The sequence below is a fragment of the Vidua chalybeata genome, chromosome 3 (genome assembly GCF_026979565.1).
Source record: "Vidua chalybeata isolate OUT-0048 chromosome 3, bVidCha1 merged haplotype, whole genome shotgun sequence".
Lineage (NCBI taxonomy): Eukaryota > Metazoa > Chordata > Aves > Passeriformes > Viduidae > Vidua > Vidua chalybeata.
In genome coordinates, this window is record NC_071532.1 from 42,241,517 (window position 1) to 42,268,068 (window position 26,552).

The 26,552-nt window shown below is 41.3% G+C and overlaps 2 protein-coding genes across 7 annotated transcripts; both read left to right on the forward strand.

Moving 5' to 3' along the window:
• The first annotated feature begins 34 nt into the window (after window positions 1-34).
• Window positions 35-20,067, forward strand: GNPAT (glyceronephosphate O-acyltransferase). 4 transcript variants are annotated; one of them, XM_053939259.1, is made up of 16 exons: window positions 35-271; window positions 3,641-3,832; window positions 6,267-6,443; window positions 7,284-7,413; window positions 9,581-9,708; window positions 10,147-10,222; window positions 10,814-10,965; window positions 11,056-11,186; window positions 11,863-12,086; window positions 14,298-14,543; window positions 14,954-15,033; window positions 16,766-16,906; window positions 17,794-17,893; window positions 17,987-18,080; window positions 19,013-19,074; window positions 19,386-20,067. In XM_053939259.1, the coding sequence occupies exons 1-16, from the start codon at window positions 35-37 to the stop codon at window positions 19,427-19,429; spliced, it is 2,214 nt and encodes a 737-aa protein (XP_053795234.1). In that variant the 3' UTR covers window positions 19,430-20,067. The 4 variants fall into 4 exon arrangements, with proteins under 4 accessions (XP_053795234.1, XP_053795235.1, XP_053795237.1 ...); XM_053939260.1 differs by having other exon boundaries at window positions 187-271; window positions 3,644-3,832; XM_053939262.1 differs by lacking the exon at window positions 6,267-6,443 and having other exon boundaries at window positions 187-271.
• A 100-nt stretch (window positions 20,068-20,167) lies between these two features.
• PDCD2 (programmed cell death 2) lies at window positions 20,168-24,952 on the forward strand. 3 transcript variants are annotated; one of them, XM_053939263.1, is made up of 7 exons: window positions 20,168-20,636; window positions 20,716-20,967; window positions 21,334-21,510; window positions 22,535-22,650; window positions 23,488-23,538; window positions 23,891-24,007; window positions 24,533-24,952. In XM_053939263.1, the coding sequence occupies exons 1-7, from the start codon at window positions 20,336-20,338 to the stop codon at window positions 24,695-24,697; spliced, it is 1,179 nt and encodes a 392-aa protein (XP_053795238.1). In that variant the 5' UTR covers window positions 20,168-20,335; the 3' UTR covers window positions 24,698-24,952. The 3 variants fall into 3 exon arrangements, with proteins under 3 accessions (XP_053795238.1, XP_053795239.1, XP_053795241.1); XM_053939264.1 differs by having other exon boundaries at window positions 21,382-21,510; XM_053939266.1 differs by lacking the exon at window positions 23,488-23,538.
• Window positions 24,953-26,552: the final 1,600 nt, after the last annotated feature.

The following is a 26,552-nucleotide window of genomic DNA, read 5'->3' on the forward strand; positions in this document are numbered from 1 at the left end:
CGCGTGACCCCCGGCGGCTTCCGTCGCACCCGACATGGCGCCGCCCATGGCGCAGTGCTCCCGCCTTCCGCCGCCGCACCGCACCAGGCAGCCGGGCCGGGGTGGTGCGGGGCCATGGACGCCGCGGGAGGCGGCGGCGGGCGGCAGGGCAGCGCGACGGGGTAGGGCGGGCGAGCGGGGCGCGGGGCGGCGCGGCGGAGCTCGCAGGACCATGGCGACAGCGGCGGCGGCGGCGCCCGGGCGGGCGCGGCGAGGGGCGCCCATGTACTCGGTAGGTGGCGGCGGGAGTGGTGCCGCGGGGAAGGGGGTGCTCACCTCACCCGTGCCGCGGCGGTGCCGCTCTCTCTGAAGGGGAATGACGGCGCTTGGCGCTGTCTGCCCCTCCATCCCTTAGCCCCGGTTTGTGTCCCCGGGGAAGGGGAACCGTGCTCCGAAGGGAAGGACGAGGCCTTTCCCGGGCCCCGGCGGGATTGGACGTTTTCCGTCACCAGTTCACCTTCCCGCACGTCCTTCTCTGCCTCGGCTGCTCCTGCACTGTCTGTCGCGACAGCCAGAGTTCCCCATCTCCCCTCAAGGCTGCTGCGGAAGGCCCGCCGGCGTAGGGGAGGTGGGAAGTATCTCTTCCTTATGGAGGCAGTGTCCCGGAGCGGCTCGCTGCGGTGGCAGGTGTCCGGGCACCGGGCGCTCCGCAGGGCTTCAGCACCGCAGCAACCTGTCCTGCCAGCCATGGTGAACTCAGCGCTGGGAGGTTGTCGTGGGGATGGAGTGGCCGAAGTGGGTTTTCCCGTGATATGTAGTGGAGATTAATTTATTGACCTTGTTCGTTCCCTGCAGCTCCTTTGCCAACCTCAGACCAGGAGGTTTGGGTGTGGGGTGCTAAACCCCATCTCTCTACGAGCATTTGGAGGAGGGGACTAGGGAGAGAGAGAACCAGCTCTGTGTTTCGGCAGAGTTTCCCAAACTTCTCTTCTGTGTCTTGTCTGTGTAATGGTATCCCAAGGACATAGCGAGCACCATCGTTACATTGTATATCCTACTTTTATGGAAGCAGAGGAGTTCCAGGCTCCTGCTGTTTTGCTTCCATACTTCACCACTGTTGCAGTAACAGTGCATGTCATTGAATTTTCTGATGTCCAGGTTTCCAACAGTGTGTTCTCTAAGTGTATTCTCTACCAGATGGCAATTAAAGCTGGAACAACAGCTTGGTTGTAATGTGTAAAAGCACAGTTACAAATCTTTAGTGTTTGGTAAAGTGCGTGGTTTGGCTCCCTCAGTGCTCCTTCAGAACAAGGTGTGAAAATAACTATTGCCATGGAGAGAAATCAGTTGCACATCAAGTCTTAGACAAAGAGCAGAGGCAGAGAGGTGATTTTTCAGTGGGCCATGGCCCTTGCAAAACTCTGCGCACCAGAGTTGCACTGGGAACAGCTGCAGCAGTGCAGTGACTGCTGATGTGGCTGATAATGCCCATGCTGAGTGCTGGCTTTCTTTGTCTGCATTTCATGTAGTTGCAGATTGCAGGACTTGAACTTTTGTAACTGACACAAACGTTGCTTAGATTTTGTGAGCAATGACTTGTCACATACTGATCTGAGTAGGTGATACCTAGAGCTAAATAATATTTTCTGCTACTATTCTGAGCTATCTTTTTTGCCATTATACAACATAAGGGATTTATTTCTGTTTTATTTTAATCAAAGAGATTGATATAAGGTGTCAACAGCAACAGATGGCTGATAGAAACTTGTCAGTCATCTTAACAGATCTTAGCTTACTCAGCTCTTGCAAAATACTTAACCAACTGAAAGCTGTGAAAGAAGAGAGGTTGAAAGCTGTAATGCTAAATCATACAAGACAAAAACCCCTAAAAGTTTTACATTAATAGAGGTCTGGGTTTAATACCTGTATGGCATAGTTTTGAAAGTTCCTGCTGAGTTTGTTCTGCAGATACTGTGAGGTAATTCTCTAAACTGCAGCTGTGGAAAGAAAAGTTATACAAGCTACTAAATGCAATTATAGTAGAGGGATGATCTCCAAATTTGCCTGTCCTGTGTGGGTAAAAGAACTTGAGAAGGTCAACCATTTTAGTGGGATTTGTGTCCTCCAATAAAACAAAACTGACTTTTGATACTGATGAGGCTTTGAATGATTTTTTGTCATTCTTAAGTGGAGATATTCCTTATTTGAGTTGTTTTGTTTTGTTCCACCAAATTACCTTGTGGTGATGAATGGACAGGAGCTAAAGGTTTGCTCTCTGCTAAATGTCAGCTGCTCTGACAGTGTTACTGATGTGGTTCTGTTTGGCTGGTAGACTCCGACCCGACTCCCTCACCCATGATTGAAAACCCAGCTGCCACTGCTGGGCATCTTGTTTATCTGTTGCTGGTGCTGCCCTGTGTGTTTGCTTGCCAGGCATTCCACTCAGCACCAGAAAAGGTCACTGAAGGAGCTCATGAAGCATGTTTTATCCTTCATTATCAGTTTGGTTCTGCATGGGTCATATATAGAAAGAGGAGGTGGAATGAATGACAAGATTGCCAGTGCTACCCTTCAAATGGAACTGTGGAGGAAGACATAAGAATTTTTATTTTTAATGTCTTCTAATAAATATGCTTGGTCATAACTAATACATTTTTTATTTAACAGAGGCTTACACCAGTTGTCTTACTTAACTGGTGGCTGTTGCTGCTGGTTTGAAGCTTGGAGAAATACAATTTCACTCTTGGGAAGACTGAGAGGTCATTCGTACAAACTGTAGTGATATAGGAGATAATAGGAGACATCTCTCTCCAGCGCAAGGGTCTGCTGGCTCAAAGGGAAGAGTTTTGTCTGAATTTTTTGCAGCAGGATGGATCCACAATTAGTTCTTGATGTCCTGTGGTTTTTCCTGCTTAGCAGTGAAAAATTACTCAGAGGCTGTGCTCTCTTTTTACCTGTGTGTGCACTGTATTGCAGTCATGTGGCTGACAGTGAGGTCAGCCTCCTCCCTGGTAGTTTGCTGTACCTTACATCCAAGCTTTGTGAAAGCCACAAGTCACCAAGGCCCCAGATGCAACTTTTAAATACCAAGGATTATTTCCTGTGTGTTGATGATTGGGTGTTTATAATGTCAGTCATGGCATTGTCTTAATGAGAGTTGGAATCAAAGGTCTTTTAGTTAATCCTTATTAATCACGGAGAGGCTGGAGGCAAGGCACTTCAGCTTTAAAAGCCTATGTCTTCTCTCACTTTTTTCCTGTTGTGTGGAATTAAGTAATGTGGCATAGGGTAATTTGAAGATCTTTGCAGTTTAAGGGATTAGGGTGAGGGTTTTTTTGGGGGGGAGGTAGAATTAAGTAACATGGTATAGGGTGATTTGGGGATCTTTGTAATTTGTAATTGAAAGGAATTAGGGTGAGGGTTTTTTTTAGGGGTAGGGTGTGTGTGTTTGTTTATTTTGCTTTTTAGTTTCTTTTTGGATCACTCTTGCAAGCACGTAGTATTGGTTCCTGCAGTCACAGAGTGTAGCATGCAGACATTATTGAAGCTAAGAAGCCCTAAATGTTGCAGAAGTAGTGCATATCATTATTGTGGTGCTATAGCCAAGCAGGTCACCAAATAGCTCAAGACAGTGTCTCATTCTTCATTTGTATGTTCCTAGCAGAAAGAGCTCACATCAAAGAAAAGAGATGAGTTTGAGGATATCTTGGAGGAAAGACGGTTGTCCAGTGACTTGAGATATGCCATGAAATGTTACACCCCGGTGATCTACAAGGGCCTTTCACCTTGCAAGCCAAACGCTATCAAAAGTGCTGTTCTCCACTCAGAGCAAGTTCAGTATGTTATCAAGCAGGTGAGTCTGGACAACGAGCTCTAAGATGAGGTGGATTGAACACAGCCAAGCTTTGTATGGCAGCAGGGAAAAAGAGATTGTTGCTGACCTTGTTAAAATGGTAACTGTATGGAAGATGGTCCAGTAAATAAATTACTCTTTTGGCAGGAAAAAAAATACAGGAGGGGCCACTAAAACTGTCAGGTTCATGAAACATGTTTTGATTTTGCATATACAACACTTCATCATTAATTTACCCAGTGTGCCTGACTTCTTCTTTTTTTCTCTTTTTCCTCATACTCCACTGTTCTCACAACAGAACAGCATTGTGAAAGACATTATCACTCTCCTTCTTAGCAGACATTTTTGTACTTTGAGGGTGTCTTGTAGGAATTTTATAGGTTAATGATGCATTTATGAACAAGTCCTAAATGCTACTTTCACTAAAATGAGAGTTCTATTTCACAGGTAATTCTTTGAATTAGAAACACTGTTTAAGATGTAACCATATTTTTTGTGTTCTAACATGAAGAGCAGCTATTACTTTATAACAAAGTATTTTATGGTTAGGCTGGCTGATACTTTGCACTGTGTTTAAATGCCTGAAGTATGTGTGTGTGTTAATTAGCAGGGTAACTAATTTCAGTAGCCATAAAAAATAATTGCAAGTGTGTGGAAATATGTAAGATGTTTTGGTTAGTCCTGAGTTGACAGGCTACTGTAAATTTTTTCTATTTGTTTCTTTGAATGGCTAGTATTACCTGTGATACATCAAAATGTGTTATAATGTGACAAAGTAAAGTATGTCACTCTACACCACAAAGTAGTTCTGTTTCCATTATGGATTGCTAAGTAGTATGAAAGCCAAAAAAAATCTTTCAACTCCAGAGACACTCAAAAATTTATTGAAAGAAAATACTTTACAGATGATTTGACAGAAAGATGTTTGTGTGATGTTTTCTTCTGAAAAGGAAGTCTTTTTTGATAGGAAATTATTTTGATGGCTGTTTTCTGGCTGCATCAAGTGGTTGAAGGGAGTTAGCAGACCTGCCATTGCAGCCTGGTTACCAGTTTTGCACTAGAGGTTACTGGAATTTTCAAACTGAGAGTGTGTTGGGCAATGTGCCCAGCACTCTACAATTAGGGTTCCTCCTGCCTGGGCAGGGAGGGTTTGCACAGCTTTACACAGGCATGCTAGAATTTGTTCTTGTGCCAAATTGTTGTGGTTACTAAAGTTTAGTGTGGGAAGTTAAGATCATTTGTTTGTTTTAGGTTGCTATATGTGACTGGTCTGGGTTTTTGATTTCTGATTTTGGGAAGTTCTTAGTTCCATAGGGGATTTGCCCTTAAATCACACAAGTGAACTGTATGGTAAGCCTTTTGCTGGTGAATGAGAACAGAATCTCTTCCTGCTGAATAACAAGAAGAATTCTTTGGCTTCCTAAGCAAGACTGATTTTCTCAGGCTTAGGTGGAAGCAGTTTTTGGCTTCTTTAAGTGGCTAAAATAATCAGTTTAAACTACATGTGGAAGTACATAAGATAATTGGTAATGCATTTAAGAAAACACATTTGATCTAGTAGATGTAAGGTATATCAAGGTAGATTGAAGGAGATGGATTTTCTCATATGTCACAAAATGGAAATAGTAGGTAAGCAGCACTGGCTTCCAAGCAGATGTGCTTTTTTGGAGGCTTTTTCTTCTGACATTCCTTTCATTTCCTCCTCTGCAAAAGGAGTTTACTCCTCTGAGTAAAAGTCATATTCCTTATTCCATAACAGTAAAAGCCTTAACTTTTCAATTAAATATTTCTAGATTCAAATACCAAATTGGAGGGATGGCCATTATTTAAGTCTGTTTCAAGGAACTTCAAAAGGAAATGTGCATGGCAACAGAAGAAAGATCATTGATATGCACAGTTGGTAAAGACAGTGCTTTGTATGCAATTCAGCTCTCCATTGCCAAAGGAATGCATCACAAAGAAATGGAAGTGTGATAAGGCTGAGGTTCTTTGTAAACTAACCCAAATGCACTTAAAATATTTACATTTTGACTGTCTCTACAAACACAGGCTTCATTTTACTATTGAAAGAAAAATGCAGAGAGTCTTCTTCAGACTGATAATAGAGGAAATATTCTTTGAACTTAAATATCCTCTGAATATGCTGCAAGTTAAAACATTCATATGGGGGGAGGATTTTCTGTTTGCGGGGAGGATTGCTGTATGTCCTCCCCCTGCAATTGACATCTAAGGTTATTTTGGGTTTTGGGCAGCTTTAACTTGGCTTTGTCGTGTTGGCTGGCACCAGACATTAATTAGATCCATGCCTATCACATAAAACAAACTCTTGTGGATTATTGCAGTAGTTCTCCCATAGCAGCTGTGGCACATTAGAATGGTGTGCATTGGCAAGGAGGAGGGAACAACTTGTCACTGCTGTTTTGTTTCTTCTTAGTTAGCAAAAGAAATGGGAGAATCACCTGATATTATTCAAGAAGAAGCCACAGAAATCCTTGCTGAGATGGGCCACCGTATGCAACTAGGAGCTGTCAGATTTTTTGCCTTCACTCTAAGCAAAATATTTAAACAGCTTTTCCAGAGAGTTTGTGTGAATGAAGAAGGAATGCAGAGAGTGAGTACTGGTGGGAGGAAAAAGTTAAAATGTTTTCATGTTTTCAGACCAGTCACTTGGACAAGAGCTCTAATCACAAATAACAAATGTGAAAAATACCCTCTAAAAAAACCAAAAAGACTGCACTCACTTTCGTTTATTAGTGCATTTCTTAGTAAATTTGGGAGGAAAGATGATATGTAAGTATTTTAAAGGCAAACAGCTATCAGGATTTTTTCTATATTTTCCAAATGCTTCCTATGGTAAGGAATCCCATGTGCCTGTGATTATGTTAGATCAGCCACTGAGAGTGTTTTCTATCTGATATTATAAAATAATAATGAATTTAGCTGAATTGGAGCTAATATTATATGGCTGAGTGGACTGGCTGTTCAGCAAAACCCTCATACTAAGGGTGGTGAAACACTGTGCACCTCTGAGGCAGGAGATATGTTAGGTTTTCCCCAGTTTTTGGGAACTGTTGTCCCCCTATTTCATTTCAGGATATTGCTGTTCTGGAGGGTGCAGTGCATTCTCTGGAAGTAAGCAACGTCAGTCCTGATAGCCCCAATTTGGTTTCCCATCCCCATCAAAAGGGATTGGAATTAAACTATCCCATGATGGGGTGCCCCTCGTTTTTGAGTCCTGTGATGCTTGTGAGCCTCAGGTTACTACTTTGGAAACAACTGCTCCAAATTTCCAATGGATTCTTGGCTGAAAGAGGTATTGATTGTGTGGACAGAGAAACAACCCTCAAGCAAATGGGGTTTTGTTTGCCTTAAGCCCTGTGCCGGTCTATATTTGCAAATTTCAACAGTCAATAAATACAGGGACAATATTGTTTGCACTGTTCTTTTTCAGTTACAACACGCCATTCAGGAGCATCCTGTTGTGCTGCTGCCCAGCCACCGAAGCTACATAGACTTTTTGATGCTGTCTTATTTGCTATACACGTATGACTTGGCCTTGCCTGTCATTGCAGCAGGAATAGGCAAGTATGTTTTTAACAATGTTTTCAGGATTCAGAGAATTGGTAGCATTCTCTGGTAGGTGAACTATAAGTAGTTGTGTTTAACTTCTGCTCCAAATATATCTTGTTAAATCCTCCTTGGGTAAGGTGCTTAGAGTGTTTGAAAGCTTCTCATTGGTGCTGAGTCCTGTCAAAGGTGAATTTTTTTCATAGCAAGTTCACCCAGAAGTACTCCATCTGTAGACCTGAGGCTGGGGCAAAGATAAGGGTTGTGAAGAATACTTCTATTTGCTTTCATAACTTGGTAACAGGCAAGAACTTGGCCAGGTGCTACTGTGGATGCAGAACTTTTTGTGATACTTCATACATTTTAAAGTGCAGTCACAGCAGCCAGATACAAAGCACCAGACACCTCATGCTTGTTTCTGATGTGACTGATTCCTTTGAGGTATTGGCAGAACTTTGTGACATGCTGAGAACAGAGCTGGCAGGGAAGTGATATGGCATATCAGAGGTCAGAGAATTTTGGGCATACTTAGTTGTAAAGCAGATGAAGCCAGTATATTTGTAGGAAACAATTCTTGAGGGCTTGAACAGTAAATGTCTTCCAAGTTAATATGCTGATTGATAATCCGGATGCTGTTAGCGCTTAACTTAGAAACCTGATCTTGGAAGTCACGAGTATCAAACAGGTCTTCTAAGCAGGCAGAAAACCACCTCAGGTCTGGTGCAGCGCTGTAATATGCACAGGTAAGGTAACCTAGCAGAGATCTTGGAACCTTCTGCTTTATTGTAGTCTGCTTTTCCAATCAAAAACTTAGCAAGACTAATAGAAGCTGTGCTTGCTATGGAAGATGACATTTCTCTGGTCTTAGAGTTTGCTGCATCTGGATGATGCAGATTACATTCACAAGTCCATGTTTCACAGCTGTCTTGATCAAGGTGTTGCAGTTTGCCTGTTGTGTATTATTCAGGATCTGCTCACATGTTGTTATTGGTGTAATCCTTTGCTGACTTGGATTAGAGTATTTCTGAGTTTTGGACCTCAAAATAGTATCTTAGGATTAGCTTACAAGGATTTTTTTTTAATGATTAACATTTTTTGAATGCTTTGAATGCCTCAGGGTCAAAGCTCTCCTAAAGAATTAGGGGCTTTTAGCTTGATGCTGCCTGCACGTGTGTATTATTTTAAATTCTTCTGGAGAAAATACAGTTTGCTATGGTTGTATCTGTATTTCATAACTGCATATCATGTTAGAGGTTCACAAGATGTGGTTTATAAACTCACTCTCAGATCAGCACTTGTGCTGAGTGGAGACACTATCCTGATACAGGTGATAAGTGCCTTTACTTTGTTAGTTATCTCTTGGCTTCAAGCATACATATAGATCTGTAGGGATTAGCTAAGGGAAGGTAAACAGTTGCCAGTACATCCTTAAACATTAGCAGGAATCTAGCTGGTGTTGGGATGATGTTTCTGGCACCTGTGACATCTTCAGCGCAGTCATTGTCAGTGTTGCAACTAGAAATGTGAATTTATTTGACTGAGTGAATATCTGCTCTCCAGTGTTTCATGGATTGAGGTGGCAAGGAGGTTGGTATGGCATGTTGCCAGCTGATGTGTGGATTTGTTTTAAATGCTTCCATAAGGACTTTGTTAACATTAAGTGTTTTTTCCTGCTTTTGACAAGTTAAGCATTGACTATCATTGCTTAAAACTGAAAAACAATAAAATAATTTTAGCTGATTTGGTGTACATCCCCCAAAATGATGGGTCAGGATCATAGATGGTCTGATAAAGTTTAATTGGCTGCCTAATTTCTGTGTCTTCTGGAATATGTTCAGTAGGAGCTGCTTTTTTCTAAAGATGAGTGAGACAATGTACTTCAGAAATGCAGTCTTTATTATGGCTGAACTCTGGCCATCTAAGTTATGAAAATAAATTGCTCTAAGTGAATGCAGCTTAAAAATAATGGAAAGCATATTATGCTATGCCATTCTTGTCTGTACAAGCCTTGCTAGACAATTTGAAAGCAAATAAATATGTTGGCAATAAAGGAATCCTTGAAAGAGATCTTCTGTATTCTGGTAGTCAGCATGCTAGAAATTTTGTGGTTGATTCTGCTGGCTGATATTAATCAATAAATTTTGTGTGTAAGGTTCTGTTTTTTCTTTGATTGTTTTTCAGATTTCCTAGGAATGAAAATAGTCGGTGAGCTGCTACGAAGGGCAGGTGCCTTTTTTATGCGACGTTCCTTTGGTGGGAACAGACTCTACTGGGCAGTGTTTGCTGAATATGTAAAAACCATGTTAAGGGTAAATAACTTGCTGAGCTCTCAAGATGTATACTTAAGAAATACTCTATTGGAACAATTCTTGTGAGATATGCAGGATGTCTTGGCTGTGTGATTGAAAATCTTCATGGTGATCTGATTAAGTGCTTTTTACCTCAGATTTGATGTAGCTGAGGACCATGTGTGCACTCTATTATTATGACGCAGTTCAGTAAGTGATAAATTACTGTTGCTTTGGATTGTGTGTCCATATCTCATGACAGACACATTATTTTCATTAATTAAACTATATGGTGTGGCAAATGGATGAATGTAGGCTTATAGATGACTGAAGTTAGATATGTTTGTCTTTCATTAAAAAAAAACAACTTACTTACATTTGAAGTACTTAAAACTGTTTGTGGAAAATAAAGAAGTAATGTTTTCTCTGAGTAGCTTTTTGTTTGTTTTACTTTTGAAGAGTGGCTATGCCCCAATTGAATTTTTCCTTGAGGGGACTAGAAGCCGCACTGCCAAGACTCTGACTCCAAAATTTGGTATGTTTATTTAAGATTTGGAACTTCTAATATTATTAGCATTTTCATTAGTGGCTATGTGCTTTGTAAGTTCTTTGGATAGAAAGGGATGTTAATGTAGAGGGAAACTGGGGAGGTCTGTGCGAGTATGGAAAACACCATGCCTTGGTTCCAAGGCCATAGAAAGAACAGCAATACATTTCACTTGCACTCTGCTGCTTTTGCTCCCTTTGCCCCATTGTGTATTAAATTCAATTACTCTTCACCATTTTCTTCCTAGACAATAGGCATCCCCTGGCCAGCAGAGAAATATTGTAGTTCTAACTGCAAAAGTAACAGGGAATCTTTAGAAGGAAGATGCCGTGCAAGCACAGAGCAGTGCTGCTGAAAAGAGCACAAACAGCTGTCCAAGAGTGTTGCTTCCATTTACCTTCTGTTTTAAGGTTTGGGCAATGTCTTTTGCTTCTGCTTGCTTGAAGAGAGAACAGGCACAGTGCACACCTATTAGCAGTTTCTAAAATGCAGAGATATCCTTTTCAAAGTGAAATTGCAGTTGCTTTTCCCTCTTTGAAAGAGAAGGGTGATTCATGTTTTTTTTTTCCCAATTGTCAGGTCTTCTCAGCATTGTGATGGAACCCTTTTTCAAACGTGAAGTCTTTGACACGTACCTTGTTCCCATCAGCATCAGCTATGAGAGGATATTAGAAGAATCTCTCTATGCATATGAACTCCTAGGAGTCCCAAAGCCCAAAGAATCTACATCTGTATGTAAATTCCTTAAAAACAGAACATAAGTGGATGTATACACATGCTGTAGCACCAGAATTTAAGTTTTCCTCTTCCTGTTTTCATAGGGGTTGTTAAAAGCCAGGAGAATCCTCAGTGACAATTTTGGTACCATACATATCTACGTTGGCCAGCCAGTATCCCTTAGAACCTTGGCATCTGGGAGGATCAATCGGTGCCCATACAATTTGGTTCCCAGGTACTGCATCTTTCCATGGTGTATGCACAGGAAAAACATTTGTTTAGTCTACACCTATGTGAACTAAGTAAGATGTTCTCTTGTACTTTGTTTTCATCTTCTCTCATCTCCCTCCATCTGACTGTTCAGACTGCTGAACCTGTTTGGTCTGAGCAGAGGCTTATTGTGCTTGTGACTGGGTGTTTTTGAAATGAATTGTTACTTGTGGCTTTACCTGTGTTGAGAAGACGCCACTTTAAAATGTAATGGTGATGCATGCACCAGGCAAAACTCTGTTTTCTGAGAATGTGGTGCTTTTGCCACTTAAAATTTTCACCTTTCTCTCACTTCTTGCATTATTCCTGCAAGCTGCTAAGTGACCATATGTCAGGGAGAGCTGTAGCTGTGACTGGATTGTGTTGCTTTTGCAATTTTTTCTATAAAACATAATGCTTTTGAATTTTGTTTGAAGACAGCAAATGTACAGCATCAGTACAGAGGTCTGTGCTTGAGGTACTGTCATGCAGCTACTGATGCTTCGCTCTATACTTCTGTTTTACATTGCACATAGAATCACCCTGCAGATGTTAGGTGCTGTAAAGTTACAGATCTAGGAACAATATGAAAGAAATAAAGAGGGGTGTTATTTATGTTAGACTTTTTGAGCTCTTTACCTTAAATTGCATTGTTTTTTCAGGCATCTTCCCCAAAAGCCATCTGAGGATATCCAGGAATTTGTCAGTGACGTAGCTTATAAAATGGAGCTCCTGCAAATAGAAAACATGGTTTTGAGTCCATGGGTGCTAGTTGCTGCTGTTCTGCTCCAGAATTTGCCAGCCATGGAATTTGAGCTTCTAATAGAAAAGACTCTGTGGCTTAAAGGCTTAACACAGACTTTTGGAGGATTCATTGAATGGCCTGGTATGCAGAGAAAGTGTTATTTCTGTTCCTCTTGTTGCTTATGAAAGATAAATTATATTTCTATGGAAGGAATATATGGTAACAGCTTTACAGAATTCTAACAGTTATAAATGGATTTTAGGATATGCTAAAAATCATACTGAAACCTGACAGGTTTTGACTTAACCTGTTGAAGATAATACTTTGAAAAACAGTTAGGTGGAAACAGAACAGACATTTTACTCTAGTATCATGAAGGGAGGGAAATTATCGTGTGAGAGGGAAATTATCAGGTACTTTATCAGAGTACTATGGTTTGTGTAGTGTCTGTCTTTCTGAACTGTGTCTAAGTCACAGGCAGTTGCCTGATCTGCACCACTTAATGCCGTGTAATGCTACATTTCCTGCTTGTTACTGACTACAGTATAAGTTGTTACTGGTGCAAAGAACTAGCAGAAACAAATGGGTAGAGGAAATCAAAACTCTCAGTTGTCTATTTATTTTTAAATTTCACTTTATCTTCAGAAACAATTACGACTTTTAAGGGAAGGCTTCTTTGGTGGTTTTATTTATATACTTGCATACACATCCCCTTTTTTTTATATATATATATATATATATATATATATATATATATATATAGTGTATATATTGGCTGCTGAAAGGTTGATTGTGCTTTCAAACTGTGTTTGAAACTTCCCTCTGTTAGCCAGAGTGACACAGGCAATTTTAGAACCTCAGGATGTAAGTGGTAAAGCTAGCAAAGAACAGTATTGTGTAATGCAAGTACATTTACCTTTCTGCTGTAGGTAGACTTAAGCCAAGGATCTTTGCTTTTGTAGTCCTATGTATAATCGAGGATCCCTCTCACTGCTACAATAAAGAATTAGGAGCAGGCTACTGATATAAAAGAACTCTGTCACCTCTGGAAAAAAAACTACTTTTTTGAGGGATCAGCACTGCAAGGAATGCAGGCAAGGTCTGTTTCTGCCAGGCTGGTAAAAGCAAGAATTTCATGGCAATACTTAAACAACATTTAGAATCTTACTACACAGTAAACTGAAATACATACTACATCGAGATTTGGTTATTTATTTTGTTCATTTTCTTAGCAACAATATGTAAGCATTTGCTTTAGTAGAGTTGTGATGTAGTCAGGGAATAGCAAATAGGCATGGTAATGAAATGGAGGAGTGAAAACAGCTGAGTGGATTTTGTTGAAGTGTGCTGTCTTTGCTCAAGGCATCACCTGCATACTGGGTTTGTTGTTTTGGTTTGGATTGTCAATTTGAAAGAAGAAATACATTTTAAAGGCCAATTTGCTGATGCCAGCAACTGCATGTATGCTCTCCATTCTTCGGTCTCCAAACAGCTGGTTATTTCTGATCTTGTCATGCTGGTTGGTTGTTACAGGCAGAACATTTGCAAAATTTTATATTCAAAACAGGAACTGCAAAATTACTTGCACAGACTTCTGCTTCCTATTGCATTGAGAAACTTGGGAGCTTTAGCAAAATTCAAACAAAGTAGGTTGAAAGAGTAAATAAGATGCAAGGAGACTATACATGAAATCTGTATTAAGGGAAAGGAATATGATGGGCTTTTTTTGTCAGAGGCTATAGTGATATGCCTGTGGTGCTCTGAACATGTAAAGTGTATTTTAGCATTCGGTATGAAGTTTTTATTGCTTGCTTGTCGCATTGATTCCAATTTGATGCAGAGAATGTTTCTCATTGAGTAGGTATGTTATATAACAATATTTATGTTAAGAATTTTTATAAATTTAATTTGGGACGAGGCCGTGCTTATGTATGAGAGTTGATGAAAGAGTTTATAAAAAGACTTGTACCTCTGATTCAAAACTTGTAGTGTTGGAAATGCTTAAGCAGAAGTACAGTCTCCATTTCCTTACTAATGAATGTTTCCATCAAACAGATATATCCTTTTTGTATTTGGAGGCTCAGAATATTTGTTCCAGAGACAAAGGAACAATTACCATTTGCAGCTGTTAGTAAGTGGAAGAATTCAAAGTGTTTTAATTACAGAAATTCTGAAATTTGTTTTCTCCATATCATACTATGCCTAGTTTGCCAATTCCTGGTATGGATTATATTGGAACATCTCTCTAACTGAAAGTTCGGTGTAGTGTCTGAAATATTGGTGCATTTTAGGCTGTTCCAATAGAGTCATGCTCCCTTTTGCAACTTCCTAAGTATTGTACTTTCCTCCTAGATAACCTGTGTGCCAAAAAAGCAGTCCTGTCTGGCCTTACCCTGCATTCCAACGTCGCTCGCCTTGTTGATGGCCACGTGGTCCTGAATGACAGGGGAGTGGAAGATGGAGCCATAGGGGAAATTGTCTTCAGGCACGCGCTGGCCGTGCTCATGTGTGCCACTTACAGGAACCAGCTGCTGAACGTCTTCGTGCGCCCGGCCCTGGTGGCAATCGCCTTGCAGATGGCACCCAGCTTCAGAAAAGGTATGCTGGGGTTCTGAGAAGCTGCTGGCTTTGCTCCTTGTGCCATCAGCTGGGAGATGAGCACCAGGTTCCTGTGACTGCTAGCAGGAGCTATGCGAGACTGTTATACTTGGGATATGGTGGATGTGTTGGGAGGGCGTGGGGATATTTTGCTTGCCTTTTTTTTGTTTACCCTTTGATCCTTTTGTAGGATTTGATTGTGGCATTTAATGCATGTTCTGAGAAGCTGCAAGCCTCTGCTCTTTCCTTTGCTTAACAGTTGAATAAAGTGCTTTGCGTACTTGCTGTTATGTTGGGGTTTCTGCCATTGTATGTATGCTTCAAATGTCAAGTCCATATTTTATTTGAAGTAGGTACTCTTAAATAAGGAGTAAATGGCTCTTCACTTGCATTTACAATATTTTTTTCAGATGAAGTCTATAGCTGCTTCAATTTCTTAAGAGATGTTTTTTCTGATGAGTTCATCTTCTTTCCTGGCATTTCATTGAAGGTAAAAACATCCCTTATACAAAAATACTCATAGTAATGCAACCAATTAAAATAGCATGATTCCAGGGCTCTGCCAAACAAGTGCTTTGTAAAAAACACCCACAGGGATATCACCTTGATCTATAAGTGGGAGGGAGAACTTCAAAGGGAGAACTTCGTTATGTTGATTGCAAAACATTATCTGAATCCACAAGGTTGCTGATGCAATTTTTTTCTCCAATCCAGTAAAAAAACTAAAAATCATGAAATTGCCCAATTCTGAACTATTAAAATGAACTATAGCACAAGTTCGGCTTTTTCGCATAAAGCTAACAGTCTTCCACCACAGATCTGAAAATCCATGTTAAAACAGTCTTTTCAATGAAGTGTAAATGCTGTTAGGGGTACAGCCTGTGTAGGTTTTTGAAGTGAGAGCTTTCCTAATGGCATAATAGTTTCCCTCTTAGAGTCTTTGGAAGCTTTACTTGCATCCTTTTTTGCTTGAAAAGAGTTTCCCTTCATTTTACCTCCTGCCCCATGCAGGCATCAGTCAGACAAAGCCAGTATTGTTCCTGCACACTGCCTTATTCCAGGGCTCAGTGTGCCTGTGTGCACTCCTGGCACAGCTGGATACAGGCAAGCTGGGAAAACTGCAGGCAGTCCTTGGCTCTCTGCAGGACTTCCTCTGTCAGTTTGTACATAAACCTGCTGGGTCAGAGCTAGCTCTGGTCCAGCCTGCTTGAAATGCAGGTGAAAACAAGTTTATCAGTAAAAAAACTGGATCAGCCTCACACCCAATATAAATTGGTATGTGTACTTTTTAATTGGATTTTAAACTGATTGAATGTTATTTTATCAATGCTGAGGACAAATATATGATGGTGATAGTTATGATCTTTCCTGCATTAAAAAAGAGAGAAGTATAATTTTCACAAGAATGTTCAAGACTTGCAAATGTATTAAAATCTCATAGATTTTTATATAGATGAGAATTGGGCCTTTTTAAAGGCTGACTGGCACTGTTAAGTTTTATTTGTTGACAATTGTTGCCTCTTGCAGCTTTCTTGAAATAGCAGAAAGCAGCAGGTAGCAGGAAGGTGGCTGGCTATGATTGACTTTGCGGGAGTCAGATGAAATAGTTTCTGTGATGCTAAGGGATCTTTTAGCCACCCACTCACTGCTTTATTCATTCATATGTCTGTCATGTTCTTGTCCCATCCCTTTGTGTAATCTGTCCTGCTTTTGCCCATATTGGCAGTAAAATGGTTTTGACCTTGACATTTCCATACTTTGTAAGTTTTTGGCCATTTGTTTTCTGTTTGGTAGAGGGCAGGTTGGTGATCTGTATTATCATTTATTGCAAACACTGGACATGAGATAAAGGCAAACCCTTAGTTTAAAAATAGATAAATAAATTTAAAACACCCACAGGAAAAAACCCTAAACTGGACAACCTGACCCTGTTTTGACAAAATCCTGACGGAGCAGGCTGGCTATTGCAATAGCAACTACAGCCACTTTCTTTGTGCCAAGGTCTATTGTGCATTGAGGAACTGCTGTGTTTAAGAACATGTTCTCACTGCCTTTTTATATGGGTATTTTTGGGAGACAGGAAAATTTTGGTTCAAGTCTCTTGACAACTGAGTTCAGAAATGAAAGTGGTGCCCTGTTGTGGTTTCTGTTGTTGATTTTGTGGGAAATGGTAGCTGCACTTCTGTAAATGTTAGAATTTTAGTTATGCATTTCTTACCCAGGATTTTGAGGAAGGATGTTTTCTACTCACAAAATGTGATGCCATTCAAACGAGTCAACAGGAGATTTACCCTACTGACAAAGGAAGTGGTACAGTGTCTTTCTTGTCAGCTATGTTCAGACCTTTTGTGGAAGGTTATCAGGTATGTTGTCCTTCAGAAAATTATCTCTTTTTTTCCCCTGTGTTTTATAGGGAAAGTAAGAGAGCTGTGATACTTCCGTGTAAATAGGCTGAGAAATGCAAAAATTAAGAAATAGCAGTAATGAATCTAAAACATCACCCTCCCCCAAGGATTCCAATTTTAGCTTTTGGCTTAGACTTGTCCAATTTACTAAAGCAATAACTACTGTGTAATGTGATGGCTCATTGTGGGTTTATAAGATTCACAGGGAGTGTGCTGCTACCAGGTTCATTGTTCTTTTTTATGAGGAGCTCTTGCTTAATTCATTTTATGTGGTTGTCCTGCCAGGTGTGGAAATGAGTTTGTATCTCCTATCTGACAGCTTTTATGGGAGACATTAATTCCATCCATATTTCTTTAAATTCTTCTGGTTTTCCCAAGGTTTTTATAAGATTAAACATTTACATTCCTGTAGTTAGTAATACATACAAACTCAGAAGGCTAAAATCTCAGGTAAGTCAGTATAAGATTGGTGAGACTAGGTGTTTAACATAGTGGAATGTAGTTAGTGATCTTATGTGTGAGGTGAGTGGAGGTGTACTGATGTGCCCGTTTTTTCTCATCTTCAGAACAGGTATTGCTTTAAAAAAGCTAAACTGTTTTTGGTTGTAGGAACAAGAATGTAAAATTAATGTCTAAAGTAGCTATTATAGAAATACGGAGTCTTACTTTAATATTGGGATTCTCTTACCTGTAAAACAGTAATAAAACTTTCAGATGCCCTATGTAGTTCCTCTCCTATGCTTTTCAAAGTGGAATAGTGTTACGTACAAGGACACGTCTGTTTTTAACTCATTACAAGCTGACAATCTAAAAGAAAGGAATGCTCATTTTCTTGAACCTGTTAGTTAATTTTCAGATACCTCTCAAAGGAAATGAAAGAAGCATTTACTGAGAAGCAGTTTATACCTGGAATCCGCAACTTTGTTTTTCAACTTCTGGAGAAGGGTTTGTACAGCTGTTACTCAATATGATTTTACAAGAGTAGCCTGTTAATTGAAAATTATAAAAATTTTAATTGTGTTTCTACCTTTTGCATAGGGAGTACACAATGTTATGAAGCGCTGTCTTCTGACATGCAGAAAAATGCCTTATCAGCTCTTGTGCAACTAGGTGCAATGAAGAAGAAGAAAATGTAAGTAATGTTAAATTTCTGGTGCATAGAAGTCTTAATGGCAATTCTTAATGTCTGAGCTCCTAGGAGAACCGCAGAACCCCAACTGCCTGAGCACCAGAGGTTGACTGGATTTACTGGAGTCATGGAGTTCCTTTCTGTACATGATGTGGAAGTGTAATGGCATGCCCTCATAGTGGAAAGACTCCTGTGGGACCTAACAACAAAATTAATTAACTCACTATTAGGCTGCTTCTGATTCCCTTTACCCTTTGGTTTTCAACTGTCCTCCCAAGGCTCTGATAAGAAAAGAACAGCACTGCTTCTTTGTGTGCTACAGTAAGCCTTGTCAGGCAATGCAAGCAATAATCAGGAATACTGCTAGTTTTGGGGGACTTCAGCACTGAACTAATCTCAAAGCAGTTAAACTGAAAGCTTAATCATTCTAGTCTTTTTACACAGCTCATGGTTTATAGGCCTAAGATTAAAATGCAGCTGTTGCTGTATTTTGCATTATTCTGTTACCAAGAGAATTTGTGTTGTGGTGCTTCTTACTGTGTTTAAAAGTATGATCATGGAAGTCCCCAATAAAACAATCTCTGAAGTGTCTTGAGTGTTTCACAGAACATAGTTGGCAACTGATGACCTGAGCTATTTCCTTATGCCTCTGTTGATGAAATTAATAGATTAAGATAAATATCTATAGCTAAATTCCCCTTCAAGTAAAAGGAATAAATTGTGTGCAAGAGAATTTGGGGACTGTAAACAAGAAAAAAGGTAAAGAAACCATGACTGTTCTTCAGTTGAAGTCTAACATGTCCTTAAATTTGATATGTATGCTGGTAGGATGAAAAATACTATGTAATTATGAAAATGTTTAATTCTGATTATTTGTGTAGAAATTACTGGAATAAGAAATACTTGTTGAGTAAACTTTCTTTTTGTAACTGTAGGCCCAATGGATTCACTTACAATGTAAATCAAGAGGCTGTTAGTAAAATCCTGGACATGTTTGGTAAGTGTTCTCTAATTTGAAGTGAGCTTCTCAAGTTATAAATTACTTTGGAGAATGCACATATGTTAGATGTAGTGCTTTTTAACTAGTAATTCCATTATAGTAATTCCAAGACTTAATTGCATAAAAATCTTAGTAATACTTTTTTACAATGCTTTTTCCAATATCATTAGCTGCAGCTTTGAATCTCCCTTCTTTATTTCACATACTGTGCAATCCAGTGGCTGAGGGCAGTAAAGTAAGAAATCGTTTATGCGCGTGGTGTTTACAGCATGTTGATCAGAAATATTTAGTATGGGTTTTTTTGTTAGATGCTCGGATACCTGTACAGAAACCTGTGGCTGCACGACTCTAAATGGTTTCTGATGCTGTGAGTGGATGTAAGCTCCTGCTGAGAACATGGACCACTGCCCTGCTGGAGCAGGGATAGGAACAGATAAGGTTCCCCTCTTGCCCAGCCAGCCTGCAAGCGTGGGAGGCACAGAACTGTTTCTTCAGCTGCACAGCTCTCCATTGCCACTTAGGAATTGCTGCTGAGGGGCTTAGAGGTGTATGTACATCCTCACCGTGTTTTGTTTTTAAAAACAGATTAAACATTGTCTCTTTTTTTAATAAATATTGAAAGAGATGTGCACAGCAATGGCTACCTAAATACATTTTTCTAGGCTTGTAACAAGGAATGTGATTGGTTTCAAATATTTCATGGATGTGAAATGTAACAGGGAATTAAAAGACTTGCTATTAAAATTAATATTTAGAAAAAAAATGTTGCTGGCTGGCTAAATGTGAGGCGAGGCCCTCATGAATAAAGAGCACAAATCAAACCTTGGGCAATAACTAGAACTGATAAATCTGTCGGGTTTTGTGTTTTGGTAATTTGTGTTTGGGTTGGTTTTGGTTTTGTTGATTTTGGTTTTTTTAAGGCAGCTTGGCATTATTTTAATTACTTAATGAATGTTATATTTAAACATTGAATTAAAGCACCGTCGATTACGTGTCTGTCGTCTCTCCCTCCGTCTCACCGCTGATTGCGCTGTACCTTAAGGCGACAGAGTTCTGCCCTCGTCTTCCAGGATTTTTATTTTTCCCAGTCCTCTGCCTGCTGCCGCGTTACCAAGGCAGAGCCGGGGCAGGGGCGGGGCTCAGCCCGGAAGGGGGCTGGCGGGGAGAGCGGGCCGAGCCGGGGACGCTGCCGGCCGGGCCGGGCGGGGCCGGCGCAGCGCCCGCCCCTCTCGGTGCCTGGCGGCCGACGGGAAACGGCATGGCTCCCGGCGTGGAGCTGGGTTTCGCGGCGGCGGCGGAGGGCCCGGGCGGTGCCTGGCGGCTGCACAGCACCTACTTCCCCAGCAAGGTCGGGGGGCGGCCGGCGTGGCTGGGCGAGTCCGGGCTGCCGGGCCCCGCCATTCTGCGCTGCGGCCGCTGCCAGCAGCCCTGCGCCTTCCTGCTCCAGCTGTACGCGCCACTGCCCGGCCGCCCCGACGCCTTTCACCGCACCCTCTTCGTGTTCGCCTGCCGCAGCCCCGCCTGCTACCGCCTGGCGGGCCCGTGCGGGCCTTTCCGCGGTGAGGCGCGGGGATGCAGGGAGGGACGGGGCGAGGGCCGCCGGCCGCCGCTCCGCTGACCGGCACGTCTCTCCCGCAGTGTTCCGGAACCAGCTGCCGCGGTGGAACGACACGTACCCCGAGGAGCCGCCCCCCGAGGAGCCGCCCCCGGGCCCGGCCCCCGCGCCCCCGCGGCGGCTGGGCAGCGGCGCCGCGCTCTGCCGTGTATGCGGCTGCCTCGGGCCGCGCTGCTGCGGGCGCTGCCGCCGCGCCGCCTACTGCGGGCCCGAGCACCAGGCACTGGACTGGCGGCGCGGGCACCGCCGCTCCTGCGGCCAGCACGCCGCCGGAGGTAAGTCCGTGGCCATCAGGGACCTCTGGGATGGTGGAACTCGACACGCGTGCCAGCCTGTGGTTAATACTGCACCTAGCTGCCGAGCCGCAGCTTTTGAGTCCTTAAATGCTGCTGCTAGCACTGTTTGGTGTGCCTTCGGCGCCACGTGGATTTACAGAGGTTCAAAACAACAGGACGCCTGTTGCAGTTTTCCACTGTCCTTAACATAACAGTGTTTCCTACCTTCAGGTCAGGTCTAGCAGTGATGTAAATCTTGCTTGCTCGTGCAGTGTTTCTGCTATGTAATTTGATGTGTAGCTTTATGAGGAGAAGGACGTGAAATACAAGATGACGTTGTGAAGTGGTATCTCTTCTGTTTTATAGATGACTCGGCAGATTCAATTCCAGAGCATAATGAATTCCTTTTTCCAGAATATGAAATTTTGATAGAACCTGAGGAACCAGAATTTCCTGCTGACAGCACTGATGATGAACAAGAAGCTGAAGAAACATCGAAAGACACAAAAGAACAAGAGGAACTTAGAGCTGCAGGCACTGCAGGTCAGAAATAAAGTGCTGCCTGTAATTCTTCCCAGTTATGCCTATTATCACATCTTTAAAATATCAAATACTGTGATTTTTAACCGTTCCTTGTAAACTACTGGTGAAAAAAGGCTAAATGTGCAGTCATTTGCAATGCTAGTTTGTTGTAGACATCCCATAAGTTGCTTTTATGGGAGAGACTTACTAAGCTCTGACCCCCTGAGCTGTTGAAGCAGCTGTTGCTGCAGATAGCTTGGAGTTACACTGTGTCCCTGTGTGCTTCCAATAGGTAAGGAACAACTCAAGTGAGAAGGACAGGACTGAGCACCTGCTGGATGCTGTTGAAATCAGGAAATTGTTAGATTGTCTTGGCTTGACTTAGGTCAATTTGTCTTACTTTATGGAAAATAAAATTTCCTTCTCTGTGCTAGCAGAAAACTGGTTTGAGGATATTTTAACTGACTTTGAAGCAGTTGTAGTGCAGGCTCCTTCCTCCCTGCTCCCCCTAAATTCATGATGGGTTTGCTGCAACCACACTGGCTTTGAGCACACCCAGGGTGGAGAGTTTGTGGTGGTGCCAGGGAATTATGCTGGGTTCCTGGTGGTCCCTTGCTGTGGTTCAAAGCTGTCTCACGAGTGTTTAGTGCCCCCAGTTGATTTGGTTGTTGGAGTGTAACAGATACACTCTTCAGTGCTAAAAACTGAAGTCTGGCACATGCGCAGCACACGAGCCTTTTTCAGATGTTGTATCCTGAAAGTTCTGTAGTCTCAGTGATACCTGCTGGGAGCCATAAACTTTGGTAGATTAACTCCTTCCCTTTCCAGTATTCCAGTACTGACATCTGTGTTTAAAATGCAACTAAAATTAGTAAATGGACCTATGTGTGACCAAATCTTAACATGCCATGAAAAGAAAAAAAAAAAAAATCTTAGATTTATGCCAGGAATTACTTATGAAGCAAAATAAATTTACACGTGCTAATACTGTTTTTCAGTGTCTTATATCAGCCTGTAAGTTTTACTGTTCTTTTTTCTTGCTCAGATGAAGCATTTCAGTCCTTAGATGAAGAGACATTGGAAGCAATGGCAAAACATGAGACTGAAGAAGAAAAGATCTTCCAAATGTTTAAAAAACAAGTAGCTGCTGAACCAGAGCAGGTCAGAAGATCGGGCGGCCTTTGAATGTAGTGGTTCTGACACAGCACCCTGCTGCATCTGCAATGTTTCACTGCCTTTTGTACCTAGTTAGAAATGGGGATGCCTTCTCATCCTCCACACACCTAACCCACACACTCTCATCTTCCTTATGTGCTGAACTTAATTCATGCTGAAGTAAGAGTTTAGCACCTGCTCATCCATCTTAAATAGCTGCTGGTCAGGATGAGGTGGCACGAGGGTGCTGAATCCCCCACAGTGTGGAAGGAGCCACCATCCTGTGATGTGGTTTGAACCAAAGGATGTGGGGAACCACTGCATTGTTCCCCAGCCTGCAGCCATGTTAGCTTTCCTTCCAGCAGAAAAAAAAATGCAGAGAAGAGCTCTGTCACTGTCACCAGCTGCAGTGGGGGGTGGCTTGGCTTTTTTTAAGGTTGAAGGATGGCTTTAGAATTTCCACTATTTAAAACAGAAATTTTCCCCCCATGCTATTTCTTATTACTGCAAAAGGCTAAAAAGCTACATTGTCAAACAAAACCATGGTCCCTGGTTTCATTCAGAGAAGACACAGTCCTAAATCCATCAAAGTGGTGAAGAAGAAATTCTCTCCATGTTTTGCCTGATAGTTGAGGGGTTAAGGTACACACTCAGAAAGTAGGAGACTTTGAGTCTATTCCCTTCTCTGCCTTAGGTATGTACATCACTCTCTCTGACCATCTGTACTGACTGATCTGTCCAAGTGTCCTTTTGCCGATAATGTGTGATTTGCTAGTAGCTGAAAAACAAAGGATATGTCTGAAAATACCTTCTTGAACAATAGGATAATCTGCTTGTATTTAGATGCAGAACTGCAGACAGAAAGATCTGGATTGCATTCCTGACTGTGTGCAGGTCTGTATGCTGATTATCCAGCTGCTTTTTCTCTGTCTCAAGACTGTAACATACACAACCTTGCATTTCCGGGTCCCTTGGTTAGGGAATTACAAATCACTGCAGATAATCCCTGGATCACTGAAAAAATGTGCTATGAATACTTGCATGATTCACATAGTTAAGAAAACTCATATAAGCAACCTGTCTTATTTAGAATGGTGCATTTGCAAATGATATTATGCCATGGTTATTACTTCAAAGAACTGACCTTTTTCTGCTCCATCTACAGTTTTGTCTGTGTCACTAAATACCTCTTTTATACCAAGATGAAAGGATAGTCGTGAGAACTTAAATTTCTGCTGTATTTCAGATTATTAGATACTGCAGAGGAGGAGAAGGTCCACTCTGGGTGTCAGGTGAAAACAGGCCTGAAGAAAAAGATATCCCAAATTGTATATGTGGTGCCAAAAGGATATTTGAATTCCAGGTATGTAAGCGCATTTTAAAATAACACAGGTAATGTAGTTCTGACTCAGGATCTGATTGTATAGAGTGTTGTCTTGTAGTTTGAGCAAGGTTGAAGTTGCAACAAACTAACTACACTAAATTATTGTACAGAGCCTTTATTTACTCTTATAAGTGCTTTTTCACTTTATTATGTGCATTATAAATAAGTTTGGCTGGAAGCATTCAGCTGTAGAACTTTGAATGCTAGAGGTGTATGTATGGTGAACACGCTTAATGTCAAGCAAAGGCAAAACATAGTTACTAATGGAATTACAAACGGTGGGAGGCTCACAGATCAGGCAAGTCTTACAAGGCCAAATAAAACTTACCTAGAATTCCAAATTTGTTTTACTTAAGTTGCCATATACATAGTAGCTTCAGCTGGGATTTTGGTGTAAGAGAATATAAATTCTTACACCAAACACAGGATTGTTCTTCAGGAGGAGAAGTGGGGAGAGGGGAGAAGTCTGTGGCCTGTCTCTAAACCTTTTGGTTTTCCTTGAAGATTATGCCACAGCTCCTGAATCACCTTCAGGTTGACAGCCTTGGAGAGAGCATTGACTGGGGAACGCTGGTGGTGTACACTTGTGCTGAGAGCTGCAGTGGGGGAAGTGAATACCTGGAAGAGTTCATATGGAAACAAGACTATTCCATGGGCTGTACTTTATGAAGCTGTGTCATCCAAATGGAAAACTTGATTTGTTTCATTGCATCTCTGCACTATGCAAACAGGTAGTTGAACTGAAGTCACTGATAACTGCATCTTGTAACAGTGATAAACTGCTGTAACTAGACCTTGCCAGCCTCTCTTGTGCTCCAGAGGAGCTTTTACTTCAACATGGTGATGAAACCAGATGCATTTGTTCAGAAAGCTTAATTTCAAATCTCATTTCTGGAAGCTTATTAAATAAATATGAAAAGCTTTTGGATTGGTGAAATTATCTTTTGTTGGTTATGGAACTCCAAAAACTTAAAAAGATTGTAGTCTGTCAGGATTTTCATTGGGCTTCTCAAAAATTAACATTCATTCAAAGAAAAGCAGACTACTGTAAACCCATTTGAGTGCTTATGTTGAAGAGCTGACAGGAGTCAGCTAAAACAAAGCTGCATAGCCTTTTGATGTGGAATTTAAATCCGCTTCCCTTTCTCAACAGGTACACTAAACCTAACTTGGGAGTTTGTCACGTGTTCTGAGTGGTTATTTGAGGTAAAATGCACAAAATTAAGTGTTTTATCTGACTTTAAAACTATTTGCCCCATGCAGAAGTAGTTTAACTCCATTCCTGGTGCAGAGGCAGTTAAAGTCAGCTCTACCAGAACACATTTGTCTTGTTACACAGTGCCTGTAGCAGCAGATTTTCAGCTGAATTGTACCTTAAGTCTGCCATAATTGGTGAAGTTTAAAAATAAGTGTCCTCTGTAGGGATTCCTCAACTGTATGACTGCCATATAGCTGAAGCAAGACAACAGTGAAACCATAAAGCTGAGCTTTACTGTGGTAGTTGCTTAACTACTCCTACGGCTATAGTGGTATTTCCAAAAAAGGCTTTTTTTATGTGTTTCCCTATAGAATTGACTTCAGTTACATATTCCCTTACCCTGCTCCAACCATTCATGGCTGCTTACCTGTGACTCTGTGGGGTTTTTGAAATCATTTAGATGTTGAAAGTACTCAAATAAGCAGGCAGAGAATGCTGTACCTGGAAGCGGTTTTGTTATCACAGAACTTAATTTCTAGCAGGGTAGTTTGAAGCCCTGGTCCGTGTTGTGAAAGAGCAAACTGTCTTAAGTCACTGTAGTAGAGCACAACTGATTTTGTTGAAAACTGTCCTATGGTTTCTTAAGGCTTCAAGATTTCTGAAGAGTTGAAGGGTTTTGCACGTAAGTTGGTAATAGTTCAGGTCCTGCAAAACCATGGACAGCCATACAGTTATAGCCAAGAGCTCTCAGGAACATTCATGAGCTCACAGCACAGAGTGGCACAGCACTGAAGGCAACACAGTGTTTGAGTATATCCTGTTTGAGTATACATTAATAAGATCCATTAAACCAGTCACTAAAACACCTGGAGAGACACTGGTGTAGAGAGAAGACTGAAGATTAAGGTCACTCAGGATTTGCAAGTGGAGCAGTATCAAAGCCAGCCAAAACTTAATTTTGTCTGGAATGAAACACCAACTTAGTAATGAGACCATTATTTACATTTGGGTTAGTTTCAGATAAAAGCTGTTTGAAATAATGTGTAAGTCATAGAGAGGTTATTATTCCTGGAAATGTACTGAAGAAAAAAAAAAGTCTGTTTTTAGCTCTGAGCCTATTAGGCTTCAAGCATCATTCAGAAGGAAGATTATGTACATATTGAAAGGGCTTTGACATTTTACAGGAACACTAATATAGTGAGGCTGTCATAGCTGGTAAAATACAAAGGTAGTAATTTAAAGAAATTCTAGAAGCTAAGCAGGGATCTATTGTTTCAGTCAAGTGCAGCTATTTAAGATTTGCCTAAATCCCATCTGTTGAACATA

Coding starts and splice junctions, on each gene's coding strand:
- PDCD2 (XM_053939263.1), top strand. CDS start 20,336: ATGGCTCCCGGCGTGGAGCTGGGTTTCGCGGCGGCGGCGGAGGGCCCG. Junction 20,637..20,715: donor CCCGTGCGGGCCTTTCCGCG/GTGAGGCGCGGG, acceptor TCTCTCCCGCAG/TGTTCCGGAACCAGCTGCCG. Junction 21,511..22,534: donor TAGAGCTGCAGGCACTGCAG/GTCAGAAATAAA, acceptor TTTCTTGCTCAG/ATGAAGCATTTCAGTCCTTA.
- GNPAT (XM_053939259.1), top strand. CDS start 35: ATGGCGCCGCCCATGGCGCAGTGCTCCCGCCTTCCGCCGCCGCACCGC. Junction 17,894..17,986: donor TTTTCAACTTCTGGAGAAGG/GTTTGTACAGCT, acceptor CCTTTTGCATAG/GGAGTACACAATGTTATGAA. Junction 19,075..19,385: donor TAAAATCCTGGACATGTTTG/GTAAGTGTTCTC, acceptor TTTTTTTGTTAG/ATGCTCGGATACCTGTACAG.